The sequence below is a fragment of the Sorex fumeus genome, unplaced genomic scaffold (assembly GCF_029834395.1).
Source record: "Sorex fumeus unplaced genomic scaffold, SorFum_2.1 ptg000098l, whole genome shotgun sequence".
NCBI classification, from domain to species: Eukaryota; Metazoa; Chordata; class Mammalia; order Eulipotyphla; family Soricidae; genus Sorex; species Sorex fumeus.
Window position 1 is genome coordinate 26443889 of NW_026606155.1, and position 23763 is coordinate 26467651.

The 23763-nt window shown below is 44.1% G+C and overlaps 1 protein-coding gene across 4 annotated transcripts in view; it reads left to right on the forward strand.

Annotated features, from left to right (window-relative positions):
- Positions 1 to 23763, forward strand: part of DCAF5 (DDB1 and CUL4 associated factor 5) — a 120855-nt gene that overhangs the window by 41554 nt on the left and 55538 nt on the right. For 3 of the 4 annotated variants that reach the window (XM_056134359.1, XM_056134362.1, XM_056134361.1), the window contains 3 exons: positions 338 to 477; positions 2953 to 3082; positions 23007 to 23220. In XM_056134359.1, coding sequence (XP_055990334.1) covers positions 338 to 477; positions 2953 to 3082; positions 23007 to 23220 — 484 coding nt within the window. The remainder of the gene's footprint in view (positions 1 to 337; positions 478 to 2952; positions 3083 to 23006; positions 23221 to 23763) is intronic. The other variant, XM_056134360.1, reaches the window with a different exon arrangement.

A 23763-nucleotide genomic window follows, 5' to 3' on the forward strand; every position in this document is an offset into this window, starting at 1 on the left:
AACATATTGTAAAATCTCTGAAAGTCTCCTTAGGTCTGGAGAGATGACTCAGTGGCAAGGGTGCATGCTTTGCATGTGGGTGGACTAGGTTCGATTCCTGGTGTTGCATAATCCCCTGAACCCTACCAGGAGCAACATCCAAGCCCTTCACAAACCCCCTCCTCCCCACAAAATCTCTTTTAATATTTTCTCTCACCTAAAAGCTGAATGTCTCCTTGGGTTTAGCTAGGCTCCTTGCCTCTGGAAGTGAACGAGATCTCCACCCGCAGGTGTGGAGGCCTGAGTCTGTGCACAGTTGTTATGTCTATGCCAATATGCTTTCTGCCCTTTCTCTCAGCAGCGAGACCTTGGACGTGTTTGCTCATGAAGATGCAGTGTATGGCTTGTCAGTGAGCCCAGTAAATGACAATATTTTTGCCAGCTCGTCAGATGATGGCCGAGTTCTCATCTGGGACATCCGAGAGTCTCCCCATGGAGGTAAGATCACTGGAATTATATTAAGAAGTTTGATGTCAGGGGGCTGAAGCTATAGCACAGCAGGTAGGGCGTTTGCCTTGCACGCGACCAACTCGGGTTCAATTCCCAGCATCCCATAAGGTCCCCCGAGCACCACCAGGAGTAATTTCTGAGTGCAAAGCCAGGAGTAACCCTTGTGCATCACCGGGTGTGACCCAAAAAGCAAAAAAAAATAAAGTTTGATGTTGATTTATGACAGGTCCGGTCTTTTACCTGAGGAATCTGGGTGAGAGTAAGTAAAGTAAGAGAAAACCCATAAGGACATAAATATTCCTGGGGAATTCATCTTGCCCCTAAGTAACCAGAAATAAGGTCCAGTTGCCAATCCTCCCATCAGCTGTGAATCCCCACCAGCTCTTATCCCTGTACTAACTGCTACAGGTATCTTGAACAGTGGTTTTAAGAATAAACCAGTGTCGTGCCTTACTACAGAGGGCGACCTCTAGGTGCCAGCTCAGCGTGGTGCTCACATGCACATCATTTCAGACTCGTCGTTTTGCTGAAATAACCAGAGATCCTGCAGGATCGGGTCTTCTCCTTGTGCTCTGTTCTGAGCATTCCACATTCTGGGCGATGCTCATTATTGAGCCTCAGATCTTAAGAGAAGTTTGTTCTTAGGGTCAGATTGATAAGGTGGCTGCAAGTAGCAGCTGTGATTGAGTCTGTGCGCTTAATAGGCAAGATTCTTCTTTGCTTGAATTATCTGCTGGCTGAGCTGACTGAGAAGCCATGAAATACTATGTTTGGAAGCTGTGGACTCGGGTGCTTTCTGTCTTCTCTTTTAAAATCAGCGCCTGTAGAATTATGTTCTCCCCTGGAGTGAAGTGATTCCTTCCTCAGCTGGGGCCAGCTAATACATTCAGAGGCCTGCAGGGGTTCTCGGTGAGGTAAAGGAAAGCTGAAATAAAGCTGATGGGATGAAGAGAAGTTTGAGTATTCATTGTCCATTCCCCTTATTCTTTTTGTGTTTCAGTACTGGGGAGTGAATCTCCTAAATGTAGACTGAGACTGTTTTCTTTTAAAATTTGGGAACAATATGTAGCAAAAGGAGAAAGTATACCATTGTTTTCCTTTGTCTTTGTTTTTGCCTTCACTACACCTGTAAAGTTAAAAGAAATTTTTTTTGGCAGTATGTGTTGGGGGCTGGGGGCTTGGAGTGGGGGATGCCAAACCCAGCAATACACAGGGGTTACTTCTGCCTCTACACTCAGAAATTATTCCTGGTGGTGCTGTTCAGGGGACCACATGGAATGCTGAGGATCAAACCCAGATCAGCTGCGTGCAAGGCAAATATCCTGCCCACTGTATTATCACTCTGTCCCTCTGAAGTTTAAACATTTTTAATATTTTGTATATTTAATTTTTTAATTTCCTTGTCATTTTCTCTTTAAAAAATTTATTGATTCACCATTAATTTATAGTACTATAAAATTTCAGGATTACATCTTCCTACCTTTATAAAAACTTTAAAATATTTTTAATGAATACATTTGGAGCAGGGTTCAAGGGTCATGCAAAGCCCCTGGTTTTATCCCCAGAGCTGTATGGCCCCCGGGCACTCTCAATATAGTCCTGGAGGCCTTTGAGCAATATTGGGATGGCCCTGGTGGTCAGTGGCACTGCCAGGCCCAAGCAGCACTTTTTCCTTCGACCCCAGCATTGAACCATCAACCTACAGGAGCTGATTATTGCCAAAAGTGGTCCCAGGTCCCCGAGCACATTTGGGAGACCCCCTTCAATAAAGCACATTTAGATTCAGGTATAATAATCCTGCTAGTAGCACTGTAGCACTGTCCTCCCTTTGTTCATCGATTTGCTCGAGCGGACACCAGTAACGTCTCCATTGTGAGACTTGTTGTTACTGTTTTTGGCATATCGAATATGCCAAAAATACGGAGAGCTTGCCAGGCTCTGCCATGCAGGCGGGATACACTCAGTACCTTACTGGGCTCTCCGAGAGGGTCAGAGGAATCAAACCTGGGTCAGAGGAATCAACCCGGGTTGGCTGCGTGCAAGGCAAGCGTCCTGCCCGCTCTGCTGTCACTTCAGCCCAATCCTGCCAGTAAATGATCAAATGGTCATACAGTTCTTCAGCTCATGTATTGAGTTTTATTTACTTTGAAACAGCTTACCGTCTCATTTACATTGTCCATCTCTATATTATTACTGGATTTGAATATATGCACATATATATGTATGTGCAAACATATATTAATATGGCTTAAAGATTGTTCACATGTGTATTTATGATGCCAGTTTTAGATTTTCTATGTAGAATATGCCCTAGGTCTTGGTTCCCGGCAATAGGGTAACTTGGAATGGTGTACTGTGTTGGGGTTCTGGCCCCCTGGGTGCTCTTCTTAAGATTCTTGCTTGTCTGCCTGCTGCCTGGCCCAGAGATTCCTGCCATAACCTGACAAATTTCTCTCTTTGCAGAGCCCTTCTGCCTGGCAAACTACCCATCAGCTTTCCACAGTGTCATGTTTAATCCAGTGGAGCCCAGGTTATTAGCCACGGCCAATTCGAAGGAAGGAGTGGGACTCTGGGATATTCGAAAACCTCAGAGGTGAGCCCCTTTTTATTCATCGGCCTTAAAACTGGCCACAGCTCAGGTAATGTGAAGAGCCAGCAAGGGTTTTGAGACCTGTTTGGCAGTGGATAGCAGCTGGAGGTGTCTTGACGTGTGCTGCTGTTTCTGGGGTCAGGAAGCCTGGCTCAGAGATGCAGGCAGTGGGAGGCCCACACGCTTTGCTGAGATGGGACCTGGGTGTGAGTGTCAGTTCTCAGCAAATTTAGGAGATTGTCAAAGCCTCCTCTCAGTAGGGCCTTCTGGTGTGGACCTGGGGCTCCTCAGTTGCTTCAAGTTGGGGATGGAGAGTTGGAGTGGATTTAGATATCAGTTGCCTTGCTGTTGGGTCGAGGTTTCTTTAGGGGAGGGGGCGCTGCCGCCAAGTGGTCCTCAGGAGGGTCCAGGTGGCCAGTTTTCGGCTTGGTGGCTGTTGGCTCAGCAAAAGGGCCAGAGGATTGATGCTGTTTTGACCCTGCCACCACACACCACACTCGTGCTGGGGGCCTCCACCTGTGATGCTCAGGGATCCTCGGGGATGCACCAGGATATGTGCTGGGACTCAAACCCTGATGAGGTGCATGTGCCCCTATCACTGTACTATACTATGTCTGAGGCAGGGACTCTTTTTTTTTTTTTTTTTTTTTTTGCTTTTTGGGTCACACCCAGCGTTGCACAGGGGTTACTCCTGGTTCTGCACTCAGGAATTAATCCTGGCAGTGCTCAGGGGACCATATGGGATGCTGGGAATTGAACTTGGGTCGGCCACGTGCAAGGCAAATGCCCTGCCCGCTGTACTATTGCTCCAGCCCCACTCTTCTTTAAAAAAAAAAATTGTATTTAGTCATTATAAAATTACAAAATGATTTATGATTGGGTTTCAGGCATACAATGTTTCAACATCAATCCCTTTACCAGTGTCCACTTCCCTCCACCAATGTCCTCCCTGACCACCCCCCATCCCCATATCTTTCAGCACCCCCTTTTCCTCCCACTTGAACACTTCCCTCCACCAAGGTTGTAGTCACTTCCCTGCCCTATCCCCAGGCCCCTCCCCCTCCAGAGTGGTATGTTTCCTGCTGAAGACCAATTCTCAGTTGTTTCCATTGTCTTTGGGCATTCCACCGACCATTTTAGTTCCTTCAAGCCCCCCCCCCCCCCCAAATTGCATGGAAACTAAACTGTGTATTTATGTAAGTTCTGTTGTTTTCTGGGTAGGGAGTCTGCTTTTTTCAGTTTCTCAAAAGGACCTATACTAGAAAAATGAAAGTTAGTATCTGCTACACTACTGTGTCAGGCACTGAATGTTTCTAAGAGTACATTTAGGCTAATTCTCAGCTGATGGGCTGAATGACTATGGGGACATTTCAGTGTCACTAAGGGAAGTATGTGGAGGGGAGCAAGCAGGAGGGGGAGTTCTTTTATGTCCCTTAAATTCCAAGGGGGAGGGATGACTTCTTATGGCACCTGTATGTTATTACATTTAGCTGCGCTTCTTTTATGACCTGCTGCCTCTAGAAAGCCCGCGTGGAAGGAACTTCTTACTTTATAAAGTGGCATTGCAGAAGAATTATCGTGGAAAGTACACGAGGTTATGATTTATTTTATGGGTCTCATAAAGCAGGGCACTTAAATCTAGAGGATATCTTCCTTCATCATCTTTAGTTGCAGTTAATGCTCCCCATGGGGCGGTCGGAGTGGCTGGACCTATTGCAGTACATTTGTGTAGCCCAGAGGTTGTCCCTGGGGTTGAGGAGGCCTCTCTGAGATGCAGGCGGTGGGAGCCGGGGGTTGCGCTGCCCGTGTTGCAACGCACCTCCCTCTTGCATGGTCGCTGCTGAAATGCATGTGGTTGCTGAATTCACCCCTTTGTGCTGTTTCACCGAGTGCTTAGGGAGGATTCTTTTCCATCACCTGTTTTTGACTCTCGTATTTTAGCTTTAGGAATCAGCATTCCAGTTATAAAAGGCAGGATTTTGAACTGTACTAACCTTTTCTCAACCTCAATCTACTGTCTCCCAATTGTCATTGATAGCTGACAGCTAGAGGGGGCCTGAGCTATTCATTCCCAGTGGAAATCCTGAGTGGTTTTCGAAGTCAGCGGTGTCTTGAGAGGAAGGAGAGAGGGGGTGGGGCCAGGGCTGAGCGCTTTACTTTTTCCAGTTTCTATGCAGTCTCTTCCACTAGTTTTCTGTCATATTTGTATGTGGATTCCTCTCTCTCCACTTACCTCCTTTCTAAATTTGACTTTGTTTTTAAAAATTTTAAATGAGATAACAGATTTTAGGTTTTATAACTACAGAAGTGTAACGAAAACAAGATAAAGAATAAATTCTTTATGTTATGCACATGTTTGTTTTTGTGTGTTTTTGGTTTTTGTTTTGGGTTTTGGTGTTTTTTGTTGTTGTTGTTTGTTTGTTTGTTTTGTGCCATATCCCTGGTTCTCAGGGATTACTCCTGACTCTGCACTCAGTAGTCACTCCTGGCGGGGCTCAGGGAACCATTGGGATGCACTGATTCACAAAACTGTGCACGTTTGTCCAAACTCATCAACGCTTAGGCTGTTTTCAGGCTTAAGGCAGACAATATATGTCCTTCAGTTATGGCTTCAGTTATGGCTGAAGTTTATATGGTTGCTTTGGTAACCTACAGTTTTCAAAGCCCATATGGGAGAAAAGTCACCTAATCGGTTGATTGGCCATCTTGACTGATTTTTTTTTTCCCCCTTGGAATGAATGAGGAGCATAATGCTATGGGGACTTCGGATGTTTTTTAATTTTTTTTTCTTTTTGGGTCACACCTGGCGATGCACAGGGATAACTTCTGGCTCTGCACTCAGGAGTCACTCTTGGCGGTGCTCAGGGGACCATATGGGGTGCTGGGAATCGAACCTGGGTCGGCCGCATGCAAGGCAAATGCCCTACCCGCTGTACTATCTCTCCAGCCCCAGACTTCTGATGTTTTTGTCTATTCCATCTCATAACAGGTTCTGTGAGGTTTTATGGATTAGACAGAAAAGGGATATATTCTTGGAGTCCTGTTATTCATCATCCCCTGGTGTTTTGGAATTAAATCATAGATCTTTTTTTATTCAAATTCTCCCAATTCAAATTGGTAGGTGGCAGGAAGAGAAGGCTCTGTGCTTTTTCCAAGAGATGATTTATTTGTCTTCTAATCACAGCTGTTTGAAAACCCAACTAAGCTCTTCGGGCAGTTCTGAATATCATGGAAAGACAAACCTGGAACAGGTTAGGGTAATTTCAGAGATACCTAAAGTCTGGGGGGGAAAAGATTTTTTGGAATTTGTGAGCCTCTTTTAATTGCAGATAAAATTATATATGCCCATATGTCTGAGCACATAAGGATAGTTTTCTTAGGACAAGGAGAGTGTTTATCTGCCTTTCATAAAGAGCCTGGCCTCATCCCCTCTCCATCCAATGAGTAACAGTCACTCATTTTCTGAAAAATAGAGATTTAGCTCCTATTAAGATCCTTACCAGGCTTTTTGCTTTTCAGCTTGTAACAACTTGGGCATGTGAGTGAATTTTAGTTCTCTGAGAAATTAGTACAGTCTCCCTGGAACTATAAGGCCGGGGCCTCACCCTGAACACCTTCCTTGCTTAACCTGGGGATTACTTCATGCCAGGATGACAGTTTTGGTTTGTCCCAAACCCCAGCTAACCCTCTCTTACTTGAGCATCACCTCCATAGTAGTGGGAGCCGGCCCATGTTTGTCTCTGCTGCTATTCTGAAGGCGGGGGTCACACCCACCAACTGGCCCCCTGGCGCCGTGTAATCCCATCAGCGGCCAAGACTCAGAGACTATAAAAACCAGTTCCCGGAACCGCGCGGCCGCAAATGCAAATGCGACCGCGCGACATCTTATTATGACATCTTATTATCTCATTCCTACTTTGGACAAACTGGCAGGCTACCGAATGTAGCCTGCCCACACGGCAGAGTCTGGCAAACTCCCTGTGTCGTACCCAATATGCCAAATACCAGTAACAATGATGGGTCTCATTCTCCTAAAGAGACTTGAATATAATCTCAGGGCTAGGATGAAGGAGACGTTACTGGGGCCTGCTCGAGGCAATCGACGATTAACAGGATGATTTGTGATTGTGTGATTGCTATTCTGAAACAAGTGGATGCAAGGTAGTAGAATAAAATGTCATCACTAAGAGGCACAGAAACTCTCATCTGATTTGACATCCTCGTTGTACACATTAAGAACCTTAGCGCTGGGGGCTGGAGTTGTCGTACTGTGGTCGAGCACTTGCCCTGTGTGCATGAATTTATCTTTGTCACTATAACAAGCAGCTAGTCCAGGAGGGCAAAAGGAGGTAGAAGAACTTGGTTTTTGACCGCTAGTCCATGGTTTCTGTTTGCGGAGATAAAAATGTTGAAAATCATTGGTCTGCCTCGGTGAGTTGAGAGCAATGGTTTAACCACTGGTCTGTGAACATGTGCTGGTATAAAAGATGGAAAACAAGGCTGAGGAGATAGCTCAAAGGATGGGAGGACATGCTTTGCACGTGGGATTCCCCTGGTTTGATTTCTGGCACCAGATGGTCCCCAGAGCACCAGGTGAGGAACACTCTGAGAATCACTTGTGTGAGTGTGTGTGTGGGGAGGGGAGTCCCTTCCCCCAATAAAAAATGTTTAGAAAAATAGCACTGTCTTATTTAGCACTGTCCTCCCGTTGTTCATCGATTGCTCGAGCGGGCCTAGTAACGTCTCCCTTGTGAGACTTGTTACCTTGTTTTGGCATATCGAATACGTCATGGGTAGCTTTCCAGGCTTTGGCATGCAGGCGAGATACTCTCGGTAGCTTGCCAGGCTCTTCGAGAGGGGCGGAGGAATCGGACGCGGGTTGGCTTGGCTGGCCGCTTGCAAGGCAAACGCCCTACCACTGTGCTATTGTTCCAGCCAACAAAATGGTTGAATACCGCTGCTTTAGTAGGATCTGACTCCATGTATCCTGACTCCAGGTCAAGGTAGAGGACTTACTGGCTAGGTGATCTGGAACTACTTTCTTCACCTCGCAGTATCTCATAATAAATAATAGCTAATATTTGTTAATCATTACCAGGGATTCGTCGATTGCCTCGAGCAGGCCCCAGTAACATCTCTTTCATCCTAGCCCTGAGATTATATTCAAGGCTATTAAGGAGAATGAGACCCATCATTGTTACTGGTATTTGGCATATTTGGTACGCCACGGGGAGTTTGCCAGACTCTGCCCTGTGGACAGGCTACGTTCGATAGCCTGCAAGTTTGTCCAAAGTAGGAATGAGACAATAAGATGTCATAAAAAAAAGTTCTGATAAGAGTTCGCGCATTCGCGGCCGCGCGGTTCCGGGATCTGGATTTTATAGTCTCTGAGTCTTGGCCGCTGATGGGATTACACGGCGCCAGGGGGCCAGGTGGTGGGTGTGACCCCCGCCTACTGGAATTTGGAGGATCTGGGTGGAAGATGCTCGACTCCAATTCGAGTAGGCTAAAGGAAATTGCATCAGTAATCCTTTGTTTAAACCCTGTCATACAGTTTCTATGATTTTAATCAGATGGAAATCAGTGCACAGAGTGGTGAAATAAATAATGTGTGTATTCCCACCACTCTACTATTCAACTTTTTGTCATTCTTGTTGTTCACAGGCCTTCACCTATGCGAATCATGTGCTGTGCCACTCAGCTACATGTACCTAGCTCTAGCCTGGTTCTGTAATCAAGCTTTATAGAACAGAGACTATAAACTCTCTGACCACAGCCCAAGTAGGGTCTCTGTTTTTGTTTTTTGTTTTTTTCCCCCGCTCCCTTTGTGCAATAGAACTTTGTCAGAATTCCTCTCAGATTTTTTTACACAGACCCATCTAACTCTGATGTCTGAATCCTTTATATTTTTGCCACTAGAAGTTAAGCCCCATTTTTATTATTTCCTGGCCAGTCACCTGTCTCTTTGTTGCTTTTCCAAATGTATGCTTTTCTGCTCCTAGAAATCTGCACGTGCTATTCATTTTGCTGCAAAGCTTTACAGAATTCAGGCTATAAACTCTCAGACCACACCTAGATTCAACCTAGAGATGTTTTATTTGACTTACTTACTGTCATCTTATTTGGAAAATCACAGAAAAACAAAATTTGCAAGATTTCTTGGGGGGGGGGGGAAGCCCAAAGATCTGATGCCACTCAGATCTTTATGCTCCTTCTTCTCATATAAAAGGGGTAAATTTAAACTGGCTCAGGTCATGAGTGGTTTTTATATGGTAAAACTTTGGCCTCTGCTCGCTCTCCTTACCTGGGTGTGTGCTTCCCTCATTTATCAGTGTGCCTGGCCCTGTAGCCTGGAGGAAGGAAGGTCCGCTTCTGGGACTCTAGAGGTAACGAGCTGGCCATAGGGTGGGAACTTGAGTAAGACAGGAAAGTGACACACATAAACCTACGTGGAATATTTGGACAATGTCCATTTGTTTCATTATTTCTGCTGTTATCTTTTCACGGCCTGCTCTTTGTTGTCTTTGCTAGCATTTCAGTTCTGTCTCGCTTGGACGTTCAGTAGTGGCCTCCGAACAGTTCTCCGACCGGAGATCCCCTACCATTTAGAGATTCAGGAACAGTCAGGTTCTTCTGTGCCTCGTGCCTATCTCACTTTTTCACTGCCGATTTCAGCTATCTTCTCGCTTGCCACCTCCCTCCCTTCTCATATTATTCTAAGTGTCTGCCCATTTCTGCCAGTTACTGTTAGTTCTGTGGTAGGTAGTAGTGTCTTTCTTTAACAAAGATCATAAAGAGAGTGGCTTTCTCTCACTCCATAAAAGAACTAGGTCAAGTCAGGAATTCCTTTAAAGACTTACCTTATATGATAGTCCTTTTACATACCATGTGAATAACATCTGAAAATGGGCAATGCTTGAAAATTCCTACCTTCAGTAATTGCCCAAAGGATCTTGCCTGACTTTGAATTCCTGAGTGTTAAAATGTCTGTTTTGTGGTGCGTGTCTCAATTCTGCTTCTATAAAGACAAATTATTAAGTGTAACTCCTTGCCTCCTGAACAGGACAATTTTTATAACATGGCATTTGAGGGTTGTTCATACCATAAGAGGAAAAAGGAACCCAAGGGTTCAACTCCAAAGACCAAAAGACTTTCACACTCTGATGACTATTGAAACTTTAAAGAATGATGTTTTTTTGCAGCCCTGTGTTTTAGGTAGCTGAAATGTTATAGATGTATATACTCCATGTAAAATTTATGGAGCTATGTTTAGAATTAACATACCTTACTAAATTATGTTTTGATTTTGGGGGAGGGACTTGGGGGAATCATACCCAGAGGTGCTCAGGTCTTACTCCTGGCTCTGTGCTCAGGGATCATTCCTGGAGGGCTTTGGGGGGGACCATTTGGGGTGCTGGGTCTCGAACCCGGGTTGGCTTTGTGCAAGGCAAGTGCCCTACCTACTGTACTATCACTCCGGCCCCAAATTAATATTTTTCTTAAAGAGAATAAATAAAGAATTCAAAATCACTATTGTTCTCACATAGATATTTGCCACATTTCGATGGCTACAGCAATATCATCAGCGTTTTAGGAAGCTGGCTTGAATGGAAAGGGAGAAAAGGGTCAGGAGGACTGGGGCATTCAGATCCTGCTGTAGAAAACTGCAGCAGGGAAGTCAGGCTTGATTGTTCAGTTGTCCAGACGATTAGGTTTAGTCAAGAGACATGCTTTGTGACTAGTCACACATCGTTTTGGGGGTTTGGTTTAGCTCTTGTTTGTTTTTGTTTTCTGGGCCACACAAGTTCCCTACCCACTATACTGTCACTCCGGCCCTCTGGTTTTGGCATGTTTTATTTTTGCTACATCCTAACTGTGCTTGGGGTCTAGCCTGAGCATCAATGCTCCTGAGGGTGCTTGGGCAACCAGAGGGTACAGGAATTGAACCCGAGCCTCCTTCAGACCCTCAGACTTGAAGCTGTCTCTCCAGGGCCTAGCCGCCTTTTCTTTCTTTCTTCACCTATTACCATCTTTCCGGTGTCTGCATATATAATAAATACCTAGGCACGTTCTATACTTGGGAGTTTGTAGTAGATGTTCTCCCCTCCCCGAACTGTAATGCCTTTTAAAACTCGTTAGTGTCATCATCACTATTATCATCTTGACTGAAATCCAAATCCCCTCTCACTCTTTTCTCTCTTTGCCGTAACCAGCTTGGTTCTTACCTAACCATTAATTTTAATTCTCAATGCCGCTGCACCATTTCTCGCCTACACCACTCTTTCCAAAAGGTGCTGACTGCCCTGGCTTCTCAGCTAGCTGCCTGCACTGGACCCTTAAACCATTCTTGCCGTTTCCCTACTGAGTTGCTCTGGAGGCTTCTCACTATCTTTGTAAATAGCTGTGTCATAGTCCCACCAACACAATACTTCATGAAAATGTTATTTGGGATAAAGGTATGACCTAGTCTACTGGATAAACTAGAACTCCTTCAGCAAGCAATTTTTTCCCCCTTCACTCATATGATTATTCTTCTCTCCTGAAGTCTTCTTCCACGTACAAACACACAGAGGGGACAGGGATAGTACAGGAGATGTGATGCTTGTCTTGTCAGTGGCTCACCTGGTTCAAATCCCTGGCACCACATAAAGTTCCCCAGCCACTTCCTGAGCACAGAGCCAGGAGTAACAGCATTTTGGATGTAGTCCCCAAACTCAAAAAGCCCCAAACTACAGTAAAAAAACCAACATGCACATATCGAGAAGGTTTTCTCCACTTTTTCATGATTTTTCTTCATATATTCAAGTCTTAGTTTTTACCCTACAAGATTCAAAATTAAATAATTATTAGCAGGGCCTGGAGAAATAGTACAGGGGGTAAGGTGCTTGCCTTGCATGTGGCCAACCCAGGTTCAATCCCCAGCATTCCATATGCCCCCCCCGCCCCACCAGCCTGTCAGGAATGACCCCTGAATGTAGAGCCAGTAGTAACCTCTGAGCATTGCTGGGTGTGGCTCAAAAACAAAAATAGAAAGACAAAAAAAATATATTGAGTATTAGCCCATCAAGTAAAACTTCCTTGCTAAATCTTCCTCTTCTGGACTCTAAAAACTTCCTTCCCATTACTCACGGTGTCCCTCGTACCATCTTGTCAGAGAAGCTTTTGGAGGAAGAAATATCTGGAACCTCAGTAAAGCGTTTGTGGTCTGTGGCACTCATGTTGCATATCTCAGCCACTGTTCTTGCCATTATTGGTTACTTTTTAGACGATGACTGTCTTATCTGTAGCTCAATCAGTATTTGGTCTTTGATTTCCTTTCCAGAGCCCAGGAATTGCTTCTTGGAAAGGAGACGCTCGCCCTGATCTGTACTGTTGCTATTCTTTTCTGTGGATTTTTTGGTTGGCATGAGGTACTGAAATAGGGTTGGCTGCCTGCAAGGCAGACGTCTTAACCCCTGTCCTATTTCTCTGTTTCCCTTTCTGTGGATATTTAAGGACAGAGGGTCATGTTTTATTCGTCTTTATTTTTATAGTGCTGTGCTAGAGAGAGAGTACACGCTTGTCTTGCACACAGCAGACCCGGTTTCTATCTTCGGCACCCCATGTGGCCCTCCAAAGCATGCTAGGTATGACATCTGACCATCACCAGGTGTGGCCTCCAAACAAATGGACAATAAATAACTTAAAACCTAACGCAGTGCTTAGAATGTTATGTAAATAGTCAATGTATGCAGTTATACTCATCTCCAAATACTATGTTTTCAAAGATTTTTCTAAATGTTTTCTGGGATTGTTTTAAACAATGAGTGTTATGGCATGGGTCAAAATATCTCTAAGGAAATTTTAAGTGTTCTTGTTAACCTTTGCCTGTCAGTTAAGTAGTTATGTGGAAGCCTGGGTTTCTGGTAGTGTTGATTTTGGGCCACAAGGTGGAGCTCTAGAGTCAGTTGGATTCTCTGGAAGACACCTGACTAGATTCTAATCCACAAATTCTCAAAAGGTGCTCGTATGGTGGTTGGGATTGGCTGTTGGTTGGAGGGCGGGGGTTCGATTCCCAGAAGAATCTTGTTAAAGTGCTCTGTCCTGTAGTGTCCTTGTTGATTTGGGGTGAGATTTGGATCTGCCATTTAAAAAATAAAGTTACTGTTTTGTAACATTGTTTCTGGTTAGTCAGCAGTCCTATTGGAATTTGATACAGATCCAGAATCTGTTTGCTTTATTGGCCTTTTTTTCTCATCAAGTACAAATATGCCTTTTGTAACAAGAGACTTAGTTTCAGACCAGAATATCTGGGAACTGTCTGGTGAAGGGTGGGTGTGTAGCCGTTTCATATCCTTCCTTTATTACACCCCAGGTCTATTCAGGGGGGTATGTTATTGACCAAGTGGACTCTTTTATTTTAAAATTAAATATTTTTCTTTAGAAAAATTTTTAATAAAAAGCAATTTCACACATATGAAAAATAGAGTAATAAAATAAATATGACCCAGGTTCAACAATTATCATCAATGTACAATCGTATTTCATTTCATTGCCATCTCTAATTTCCCTCAAAAAATATTATTACTATTATTATTAGTTCTCAAGGATCACTTTTGACACTGCCCAGAGTCCATCTGTGGTGCCAGGGATTGAACGTGGGTCAGCTGCATGCAAGGCAAGCTCCTTACCCACTGTGCTCTCTCTCCAGCCCCTCAAAAAATGATTATTTTTTAATGTTATTTCTCTTTTTCAGTTGAAATAAATTACTTTTTAGAATTGAAAGAAATTACTTCATTTTTCTTTTTTGGCCACACCCAGCTCCGCCCGGGGCTTACTCCTGGCTCTGTGCTCAGAGAGTATATATGGGCTCGTAGGGCTCAGGGAACTATATGTAGTACCAGGACTAGAACCCAGATCGGTTGCATGCTTGTCCCGTTCAAGCATGCAACCGATCTGGGTTCTCTCTATTCCCAAAGTAACATGAATTTACAGAGTATAAATGTGTATGTTTTAGGGGCACGGTGTTACCATATCAGACCTTGAAGATATTCTTCGTGAGCTGGGTCTATCGCTCAGCCGGCCAGTGTTCATACTTTGCGTGTTGGAAGCCTGGATTTGATCCCCGGCACTGCATGGTTTTGGTTTCCAGGAGCAATCTCTAAGCTCAGAGCCAGGAGTAGCGCCTCAACACTGTTGGGTTTGGCTCCCAGTTTTTTTTAATTAAAAAGAGTAATGTTCTTTTGTTGTTGCAGTAACTGCTCAGCTGCTACTGTGGTGCTCCTCTTGGAAAGGTAGGGGTGGAGTAGGGGAGAAGGGACACCTCCAGAATTGTCTATAGTCGTGGCACTTCGACCAGGACTTCACCACTTTGACCACATCCCTAGATTCCCTCCGAAAGGGAATTCCTTAAGAAACAGAGCAGCAGGGCAGGAGAGAGAGTGCAGAGGGCAGGGTGCTTGCTCTGTGTGTGGCCGTCCTGGGTTCAGTCCCTAGTACCCCTTAAGATCCCTTGAATATAGGAGTGATTCCTGAATGCACAGCCAGGAGTGACTCCTGAGCACTGCTGGGTGGGTGCCAAAACCAAAAAAATTGACTACTTAATTAAACAAATTAAAAATAGAGCAACAACATTAGTATCACACCTAAAAATAATGATGGTATGATTATAAACTATGTTACATCATTTTAAAAAAATGAAATAACTGAAAGGAAAAATAATTCCTTGATAAAATCACATGTTTTATTGATGTTTCATTTTAGTAATTGAGTCCTAAATGCTTTGTTGCAGTTGTGTTTTGAATCAGAATTGAAATAAGGTCCTTGCAAAGCAACTAATTGCTGTGATTTTCACCTTTGCCCCTCTGCCCTTCCCTCTCGATGTTGTTGAGAGGCCGGGGCCCTGCACAACGGCGGTGGCAGTTTGTGGGCCACATCTGGTGGAGATTCAGGGCTTCTCCCAGCTCAGTGCTCTGGGTGTCACTCCTCATTGGGCTCAAGGGACCACATGCTGCTGAAGATCAAACCCAGGCTTGCATGTAAAGTATGTGCTCAGCCTGTTGAGCTTTCTCTCTGGCCCTTAGCAGTGATTGAAAGTATAATTGGCCAGGACTTGTATTCCAAGCCTAGAGGATTCAGCAGCTGCTTCATGAACTGTGAGAAAGGAGTTTCTTTCCATTTTCTAAATTTGTAATTGGCCTGCTAAGATTTATTTATTAAGGTAACTGTTTACCTGTTAAAGCCTCTCTTGTTGGCTGCTCACTAGTAAGTAGACAAGTTTAATTCATTCGGTGGATGCTCTCACATCCATCGAGCGGAAGAGAACTGGGTGGCAGCTGACAGGTCACATTACCTTTCTGGGCCTCCGTTCTTGGTGAAAATGGGCTTTGGCTTAGATCCAAGCCTTCTGCTATTTGTCTGACTATCTGCTGCGCTGTAGCTTGGTCTCGAGGTGAGGTTTTATGTGTAGACAGATGTTAAGAATGATGGTTTCTTTTTTTTTTTTCCCGGAGGGTGGGGCACACCCTACAATGCTCAGGGGTTACTCCTGGCTCTACACTCAAGAATTTCTACTGGCAGTGCTCGTGGGACCATATGAAATGATGAAGAATTAGCCCTGGGTGGCTGCAAGCAAGGAAAGCACCTTACCTGCTGTACTGTCTCTCCAGCCCTCTGCTATGAACTATGTAAACCTTGCACTGGAGCCTTTTGAAAAAATCTTCTAGACCGTTTTTTTTTTTTTTTCGAATTTCATAATCCATTGAAGAGTTTATTTCTTGAATAACTGTTGTGTGCCTGGCACTGCTTTAATCATTTGGGATACATAGGAAAAGGTCAAATAAAAAGAATAAATACATTAAATCATGTGATATATAAAAATGATTGTTCTTGTAGTACAGCAGGGGAAAATAGAGCTATCCAGGGAGCGTTGGGAATGTGGAAGTTTTCCGCAGGTTATCAGGAAAGGCCTAATTGAGGAGCAGAGGCCTTTCTCCTCTGAACAGAGGTAGGCAATTTAGCCATGCTCCTATCTCTGAAAGAACATTCCAAGTTGCAGGTGATGCAAGTTGCAAAGCTCCTGAAGCAGAAACATCTCTGATGAATTCTAGGAATAGTGAGAGGTATCATGTGGTTAGAATAGAGAGAGGAAAGTGCAATGCTTGGATGTGGGGGTTAAGAATGAGAGTAGCTGGAGAGGTCTTGGCCCCACTGGCATTTAAGAGATTAGCTTTCACTCTGGTATAAGGAGCGGGGGCTTTCTGGAGGATTTTTAAGCAACACCTGATGTAATCTGATTCATAATTCAGCATCCTTCTGATTACCTTATTCAGGAGTAAAACTAAAGCAAGGGCCAACCATGTCCAAAACAAGGTCAAGGAAAGAAGCACTATCAGTAATCTAGAGGGTCTTACAATAAATTTAAATGTTCACGAGTATTTTTTAAAAGTAAAAATAGAAAAAATACAGTGCATTTTATACAGTAGGTATTTTTCCCATGAATTTATGCGAAGTATGTTCTACTGGGATACAGTAAAGTAATAATGGAAACAAAGAGTTACTTTTTTATCAAAAAGTCTGAAAGTCATTATTATAAGATAGTTACATATCAACTTAAGGTATCATTGAGTGTTGAACACATTTCACAATTCCTTTATGAAACAGGCTGACTCTGTCATCTAATACTTTGACCTCTCTCCCCTTCTTTTGTGTTCCTCTCCTATTTTTTTTTCAGTTTTGCCTATGAATTTATATTAGAAAGGACAGAATTTTGATTTTTGTTTCTAGACCTCCTCCTTCTTTGAAGATTTCTCCAGAGTTTGCTTCCTTCCTCCTTATCATTCCTCTAGCTTTGTGGCCTTGCCAGTGCCTCCACCCCAGATTTTCCTGCTTCCAGGGATTGCCTGTTTACCTGCATTTCTTTCCACCTTCTATTTCTGCTCTGCAGCAGTTGCTATAGCAACTGCCAGCTTGGGCTCCCTCCTTCCCAGCACTTCATAGATGCTCCCTTCCCAGTTTAGTACATTGTGAGGTCAGAGCAGATAAATATCTGCCAGAGGTTGGACTGGGAATTGTTTTCTGTTTTTTGTTCTGTTTTTTTGGTGAATTTTTTGGTTTGTTTTGATTTGGGGGGCACACCCAGCCATACTCAGGGACTACTCTTGGCTAGGTGCTTGGGGGTGGGGATTACTCCTGGCAGTACTCAGGGACTTGGAATAGTTTTGAGATGAAGATTAAGTAGCGGGTTATGAATGCCTCTCTTTTCTGCTGGGTGAGGAGTATTGAATAGACTAGGCCTTTGATGTACTGAGATGAATAAATGTTGAATCCCTCTTTCTATTGAAAAGTCATGCATATCCTAGAACAAATCTGTCATGGTGTGGTCTCTTAATCCATTTTAAGATCAGGGGGCTTTTTTGTTTGTTTTTGGTGCTGTTTGGGGATATTTGGATGAAAAGCAAAAACTTGAGCTCTAGATTCTAGCTCAGTCACAGGGAGCTGGTTAGCTTTTTAAAATTTTGTTTTAAAAAGATTTTTCTAGGCTGGAGAGAAAGCGCAGGAGGTAAGGTGTTTGCCTTGCGTGCACTCGACCCTGGTTCAAATCCCTGGCCCACATATGGTCCTCTAACACAACCAAAGGTGCCTCCTGAGCACAGAGCCAGAAATAGCCCCTTTACACCACTGGGTGTGTTCCCCAGCCCTCCCAACAATAAATTAAAATGAATTTCTTTATGATTTTTGAATCAGTAAGTATTTGATTTGTGTACCTATTTGTTTTGGGGGTGGGTGGGAGAGAAGGCGAGCCCCCCCCCCCCCCCCCCCCCGCCCCCCAAGCAGTGCTCTGAAGCCCCAGGGACTCCTCCTGGTGAGTCTCAGCTAATCAGGCCAGTAGTTCAATATGAGAGTGTGAAGTGCCACCAGGACAGTTCCCAGCCACCTACGGAGGCCATGTGGTACTGCAGATTGACCCACGCCCGGGGAATTAACCTTGTGCTGCCTCTGTGCATACCTATTTTCTATACCAGTACAGAGGTGGAAAGGGGTCATGAATAGACAGAAGTTTAAGAGGCCTCGTTCTTGATCAGTTGGGACTTGTCTCTGTTCAGGCAGTTTAGCAGAAGCACTGCAGTGCCTGTCATGTTCTTGCTGCTTGGAGTGACTGTATATGCCATTTGATGATCAGAAGATCTTTTGGGGTGGGCCACAGAGGTAGTACAATGGGTAGGGTGCTTGTCTTGTGTACGGCTGACCCAGGTTTATCCTTGGCACCCCCTGTGGTTTCCCAAGCCCTCCAGAAGTGATTTCTGAGTGTGGAGTAGTCTAGGTGTAGTCCAGCACCCCCACCGCAGTCTCTTTTTTTATGGGGTGGGGGAAATTGGGGGACCATAATCCTGTGGTGCTCAGGGCTACCCCTGGCTCAGTGCTTGGGGATTTCTTCCAGGGGTGCTCTTGGGACCATGCTGTGCTGGGAATTGACTTTAGGAATCCCGCATGCAAAGCATGCACAGTGTTGTTGAGAGGGGTCACATCTGGCAGTGCTCAGGGGCCGCACTTGGCTCTGCAGTAACTGTGCACATCAAAACCATAAAGGTTAACACTATGTTACCTAAAATAAATAAACTTTATATTTGAAGTAACTATTGTTAGCCATTTTATTTTGGGTATACACAGTTGTACCTCATCACCATCAAGTGCCTGAGGCTCTCCACCTCTGTGGCTTTGCGTTCCCATTTCATTGCCTCACACTAAAGATCTTTTTTTTTTTTATCAGAGATTTAATCAGGTCCTTCTGCTGACTTTAATAAAATTTAAATTTCTGCTTATTCAAAACTGGAAGGGCATTTTACCGTGAACACATAACCAATGTCTGCAATTCAAGCCAGACAGACTTGGCAGTGAATCATATTCTGAGGGAAATAAGTTTGTTCCCAGATCAAACAGTATCTCTCTCAGGCTGGTTAATCGACAGTTGTCTGGCACTCCCTCTAGAGAACTATCAGTCTTGGAACTGAGAATTATATTTGAAAAAATCAAAAGATGGGGCGGGTAGGGCATGTGCCTTGCACGCGACAGACCCGAGTTCAATCCCCGGCATCCCATATGGTCCCCTGAGCACCTCCAGAAGTAATTCCTGAGTGCAGAGCCAGGAGTAACCCCTGAGCATTGCCGGCTGTGACCCAAAAAGCCAGACAGGGAGAGGGAGAGGAGAGAGGTAGGGGGAGGGGAGAGGGAGAGAAAATCCAGATCTTTCTCCTCCTATCTCACACAAAGAAACCATGAAGTGGGCTGGAGAGTTAGCACAGGAAGTAAGGCGGTTGCCTTGCATATGGCTGACTCTGGCTCCACCCCCAGCCTTGTTTCTGGTCTCTTGAGTCCCTGGAGTGACCCCTGAGCAAAGGAGCCAGGAGGAGCCCCCTAAATACCACCAGCCATGACCCAAGCCACCACCACCCTTAAAAAATCGAGGAATTATTGTAACCTTGAGTATATTTGACTGAATGTCACTGGTGTGGATTGTGATTCCCGGAATTGGTTCACTTTTAGTCTAATTCTAGTGTTCGTGGGATCTGTTATATGCTATCATTTATGCAATAGAAAGTACAAAATGTTCCTTATTGTTAGGTCATCTCTAAAGCAGAAAATGGAGGGGAGAGATTTTTTTCCCCACCTGTGGGACCTAATTTTGCTCTCTGAATATGCAACACCAGCTGTGTTGTCTGTGAGCTGGAATAGCAGTGCCTTGATGCTATTTCATGGGTCTGAAGGAACTTGCACATAGAAACTAAGAAGACATTTATGACAGTGGGTTTTAGGAAATCTTGTTGGCACCATCAGATGAATTACTTAACCATGGACTTAGGAAATCTAGATTCATGTAGAAGTTGCCACGTTTCTCGATAGGCTGTTCTGTATAGGGCATATGGCCAGCCACCTTCCCTGGAAAACAGCCTCTATTTTTCTTTAGTTCAAAGGCCTTAGTCTTCACCAAATACCTAAGTTTTTTAAGGCTAACAAGGTCACTCAGTGGACTGGAGAACAAAATCCCAGTTGATTTTTCATGTATATTACACATGGAACTATAAACTGTAGGATCTCTGAGATTAACTTTTTCATTTTGACTATAGAGATAAGTTGCTTCTGTGGTTTTTTTTTTTTTTTTTTTTTTTTTGCTAGGGGACCACACCTGGTGGTTCTCAAGCTTATTCCTGGCTCTACAGTTAGGGATCACTCCTGGCAGGCTTGGGGATTGCACCCTGGTCTGCCACTTGCCAGTCAAGTGCCCTACCTGCTGTGCTCTCCCCCGCCCCCAGCCCTTTCTGTGGTTTTTTTTTTTTTGATGAACTAAATTATCTGTACAGTTCTCATAGCTATCGGAACCCCTGCTGAAAAATTAGCATTAATGCAACTGATTTTCTGAATTTCAGGTGTCATTCCAACCCTCTGGAAGGAATTGGATTTTGCACTCAAACTTTCACTTGTTCTGTTTTAGTTACTGCTGCCCCTTGGATAGTACCTTTAAAAATTGTAAGAGCAGGAATCTTTTGTACTCTTTTGGTACGAAAGATTGAAAAGAGTTACTGTCATAAAACATAGTCAAGAGACAAGTTCATCACTCTCCTGGAGCCCACAAACAGACTTCTCTCGAGTGACAAGATTGTAAACAGTAGGCTGAAGAGTTTGGATGAAGATGAGATGGGCCCATCAGATGCCTGCTCTGAGCAGAAATTTACTGGCAGGCCTCATTTAATGAGAATTAAATCAGCAAAGGGCTTTGCTGCTAACAGATGGGAAGGGCATTTGCCACAGGCCTTTAGCTTCCCTAACTGGGGTGCCTGAGCTGGTGCAGCCCCCTGCTGTTGTGGACAGTGGGGCCAGCGAAGTTTCTTTTCTGTTGAGCCTTGTTTCCACCCCCAACTCCTCTCAAGTCCTACAGATGCTGGTTTATTTGCACACTCCATGCTGATGTTGGATTGAAAGCCTCTCGTTGTTCTTGAGCCCAGTGTTTCGATAACACTACATGCCTGTGGCAGCTCAGGTCACCCTGCGAAGGCAATGCCCTGGCTCTGACAGCCCCATCATTCATTCCCTGTGTGGTGAGAACCTTTCTGCAGGGATTATTACCAGGGCCTAGAGGAATACCAGGCAGAATTCTTGATGTTTGGTGTTTTAGGGCCTGTTTGCTAAGTCCCTTGTCTCTTTCATTGTAATCAGGAAAGATTAAAGTGTGCTTTCTTCAACTCTTGTTTCCCCACATAACTTGACTGTTAGAGCATTCCTCACTGGGCTGAGAACGTCTTTGGGGACACAGGAGTGATCGTGGCTAGTGGGACTGTTTTTTTGTGACCAACCCAGACTGGCCACTGCCTTTGAGCTGCGCTTCTAGGGGTTTCTTTGCCTGTAGCATGTCTCCCTTTTAATTCCCTTCATCATCTTTAACACTTGACTAAAAGGGAGATGTGTTGCCTTCATTCACTCTTAAGTCTTTGAAGCACGTAGCTCTTAAGGTTTCACTAGGTTAAACTCTCAGAACAAACTCTTTAATGAAGCTAGGTGAACAGAATTAAACATATCAACCAAAGAATATTTCAGAGACAATGTAAATCTGTTGGGAGTTGAGATCTCTTTCAATGTCTTTGAATCTGTTGGGAAACAAGATCTTCTTCTTTTCCAATTATTTCACTGCTTGCTTGGTATCTAATTTGAAAAAAATTTAAAGGTTCCAAATTTAAAGGTACTTATCGTGCCATATGGAGTCTAAAAACTCTGAACAGATAAAAAATATTTTCAAATAGATGGAGAAAGAGTTCCAGCACTTGCCTTCGAATGGCCTACCCTCATTCCATTCCAAGCACCTCATCGTCCCCCAAACATTACCAGAGGCAACACAGGAGGCCCCCAGGAACTACAGATAATCCCTGACTGCAGATCTGAGCAGCACTGTATCCTTGGGCCCTCACATTGAACCCTCCTCAGCACCCCTTCAGAGGACCCCCTAAAAACAAAAAGAAATGCTTTAGTAATAAGGTGATTATTACTGAAACATATGGCCAGGATAAAACTTCAATTATCTTGTACCTCTAATACAAAATATAAACATATCCCTGATTACCAACCGTGATTAACCAGTTAGTGTGTCTGTGACTCACTTCCCAAGGTCTTTTTTTTTTTTTTGGTTTGTTTGTTTTACTTCCCTGGGTCTTGAGAAATATCTGCTTAACATATAGTTAGCTCAGATATATGGAATAATTTGTCATGTCTCTTGTTTCAAGATACTTTTGTTACCTACCACTTTCCTATAAATTTACTGGTAATTTTGGAGATTTAAAATGAGGGGACTAGTGCTGGAGAGAGAGTACAGAGGCCGCAGCTGTGGCTGGACAATAGTTCAAATCCCAGCGCCTCATATGATCTCCTGATCCTGTCATATGTGGCCCGTGAGCACCAGTAGTTCTTCTGTCCCACTAAAAATGTTGAGTAACTGATAAAGTAAATAGCTACCTTTTATATAACCAATTTTCTCATTCTTACTTTGGACAAACTCACAGGCTACCGAATGTAACCTGCTAACACGGCAGAGTCTGGCAAACTCCCCGTGGTGTACCCAGTATGCCAAATACCAGTAACAATGGTCTCATTTCTCCTAACCCTGAAAAAGCCTTGAATATGGCACTTTTTAAAAAATCTCAGGGCTAGGATAAAGGAGACGTTACTGGGGCCTGCTCGAGGCAATCGATGAACAACAGGATGGTCGTGATCGTGACATATAACCAAGGAGCTGTTCTATCCTCACTACCTTTCAGCTCATTACCTGAAATACCTTTTTGCCAAAATTCAATGTACATGTCTGAAGAGAACTTCTGGACACATGTGGGGAAGAAATGCATGTGGTATGTTTTGCAGATTCTCATCTGTTCTGCTTGACGTTGATCCTGTGCTTTATGTCCTCCAGTTCTCTCCTGCGGTATGGTGGCAACTTATCCCTCCAAAGTGCCATGAGCGTGCGATTCAACAGCAATGGGACTCAGCTCCTGGCCCTTAGGCGTCGCTTGCCCCCTGTGCTCTATGACATTCACTCCCGCCTGCCTGTGTTCCAGTTTGACAATCAGGGTTACTTCAACTCTTGCACCATGAAAAGTTGCTGTTTCGCAGGAGATCGTGACCAGGTAAGTGCTCTCCGCTTCCTGCATTCCACACTCCTGCTTTTCTCGTAGCTGCTTTTTCTGGACCATGCTGGTCTTTTTTTCTTCTTGGCATCAGCTCAGGCAGAGGCAGACAGTTGAGTGGAAGCACTGGAGGAGGATGTTCTGGCTTGACAGTGTCCTGAGAGCTGCCCCTGGTTGATGCAAGCACACACCAGGACTCGAAACTGGTCACAGAACGTTCCTAAACAGCCTAGCCTGTGCACTTATAAATGGACTTTAAGATTTAAGAATGCCTCATTTTAAAAGAAAGAAGACTGTCTATGGAAAACAAGCCTGCCACTGAGACCTTTTTTTCTTCTGTCAACAGAATACAACAGTGAATGAAAAATTCTTAAATGTCATCCAGAAACCGTATATCTGGCATGGTCCTTGGGAATGGCATCTTTTTCTTGGGCAAAGGGGCTGAACAGCTCTTTTATTTTTATTTATTTATTTATTTATTTTTATTTTTATTAGTGAGACATCATGAGGTACAGTTGTAGACTTACAAATTTTTGTGCTTGG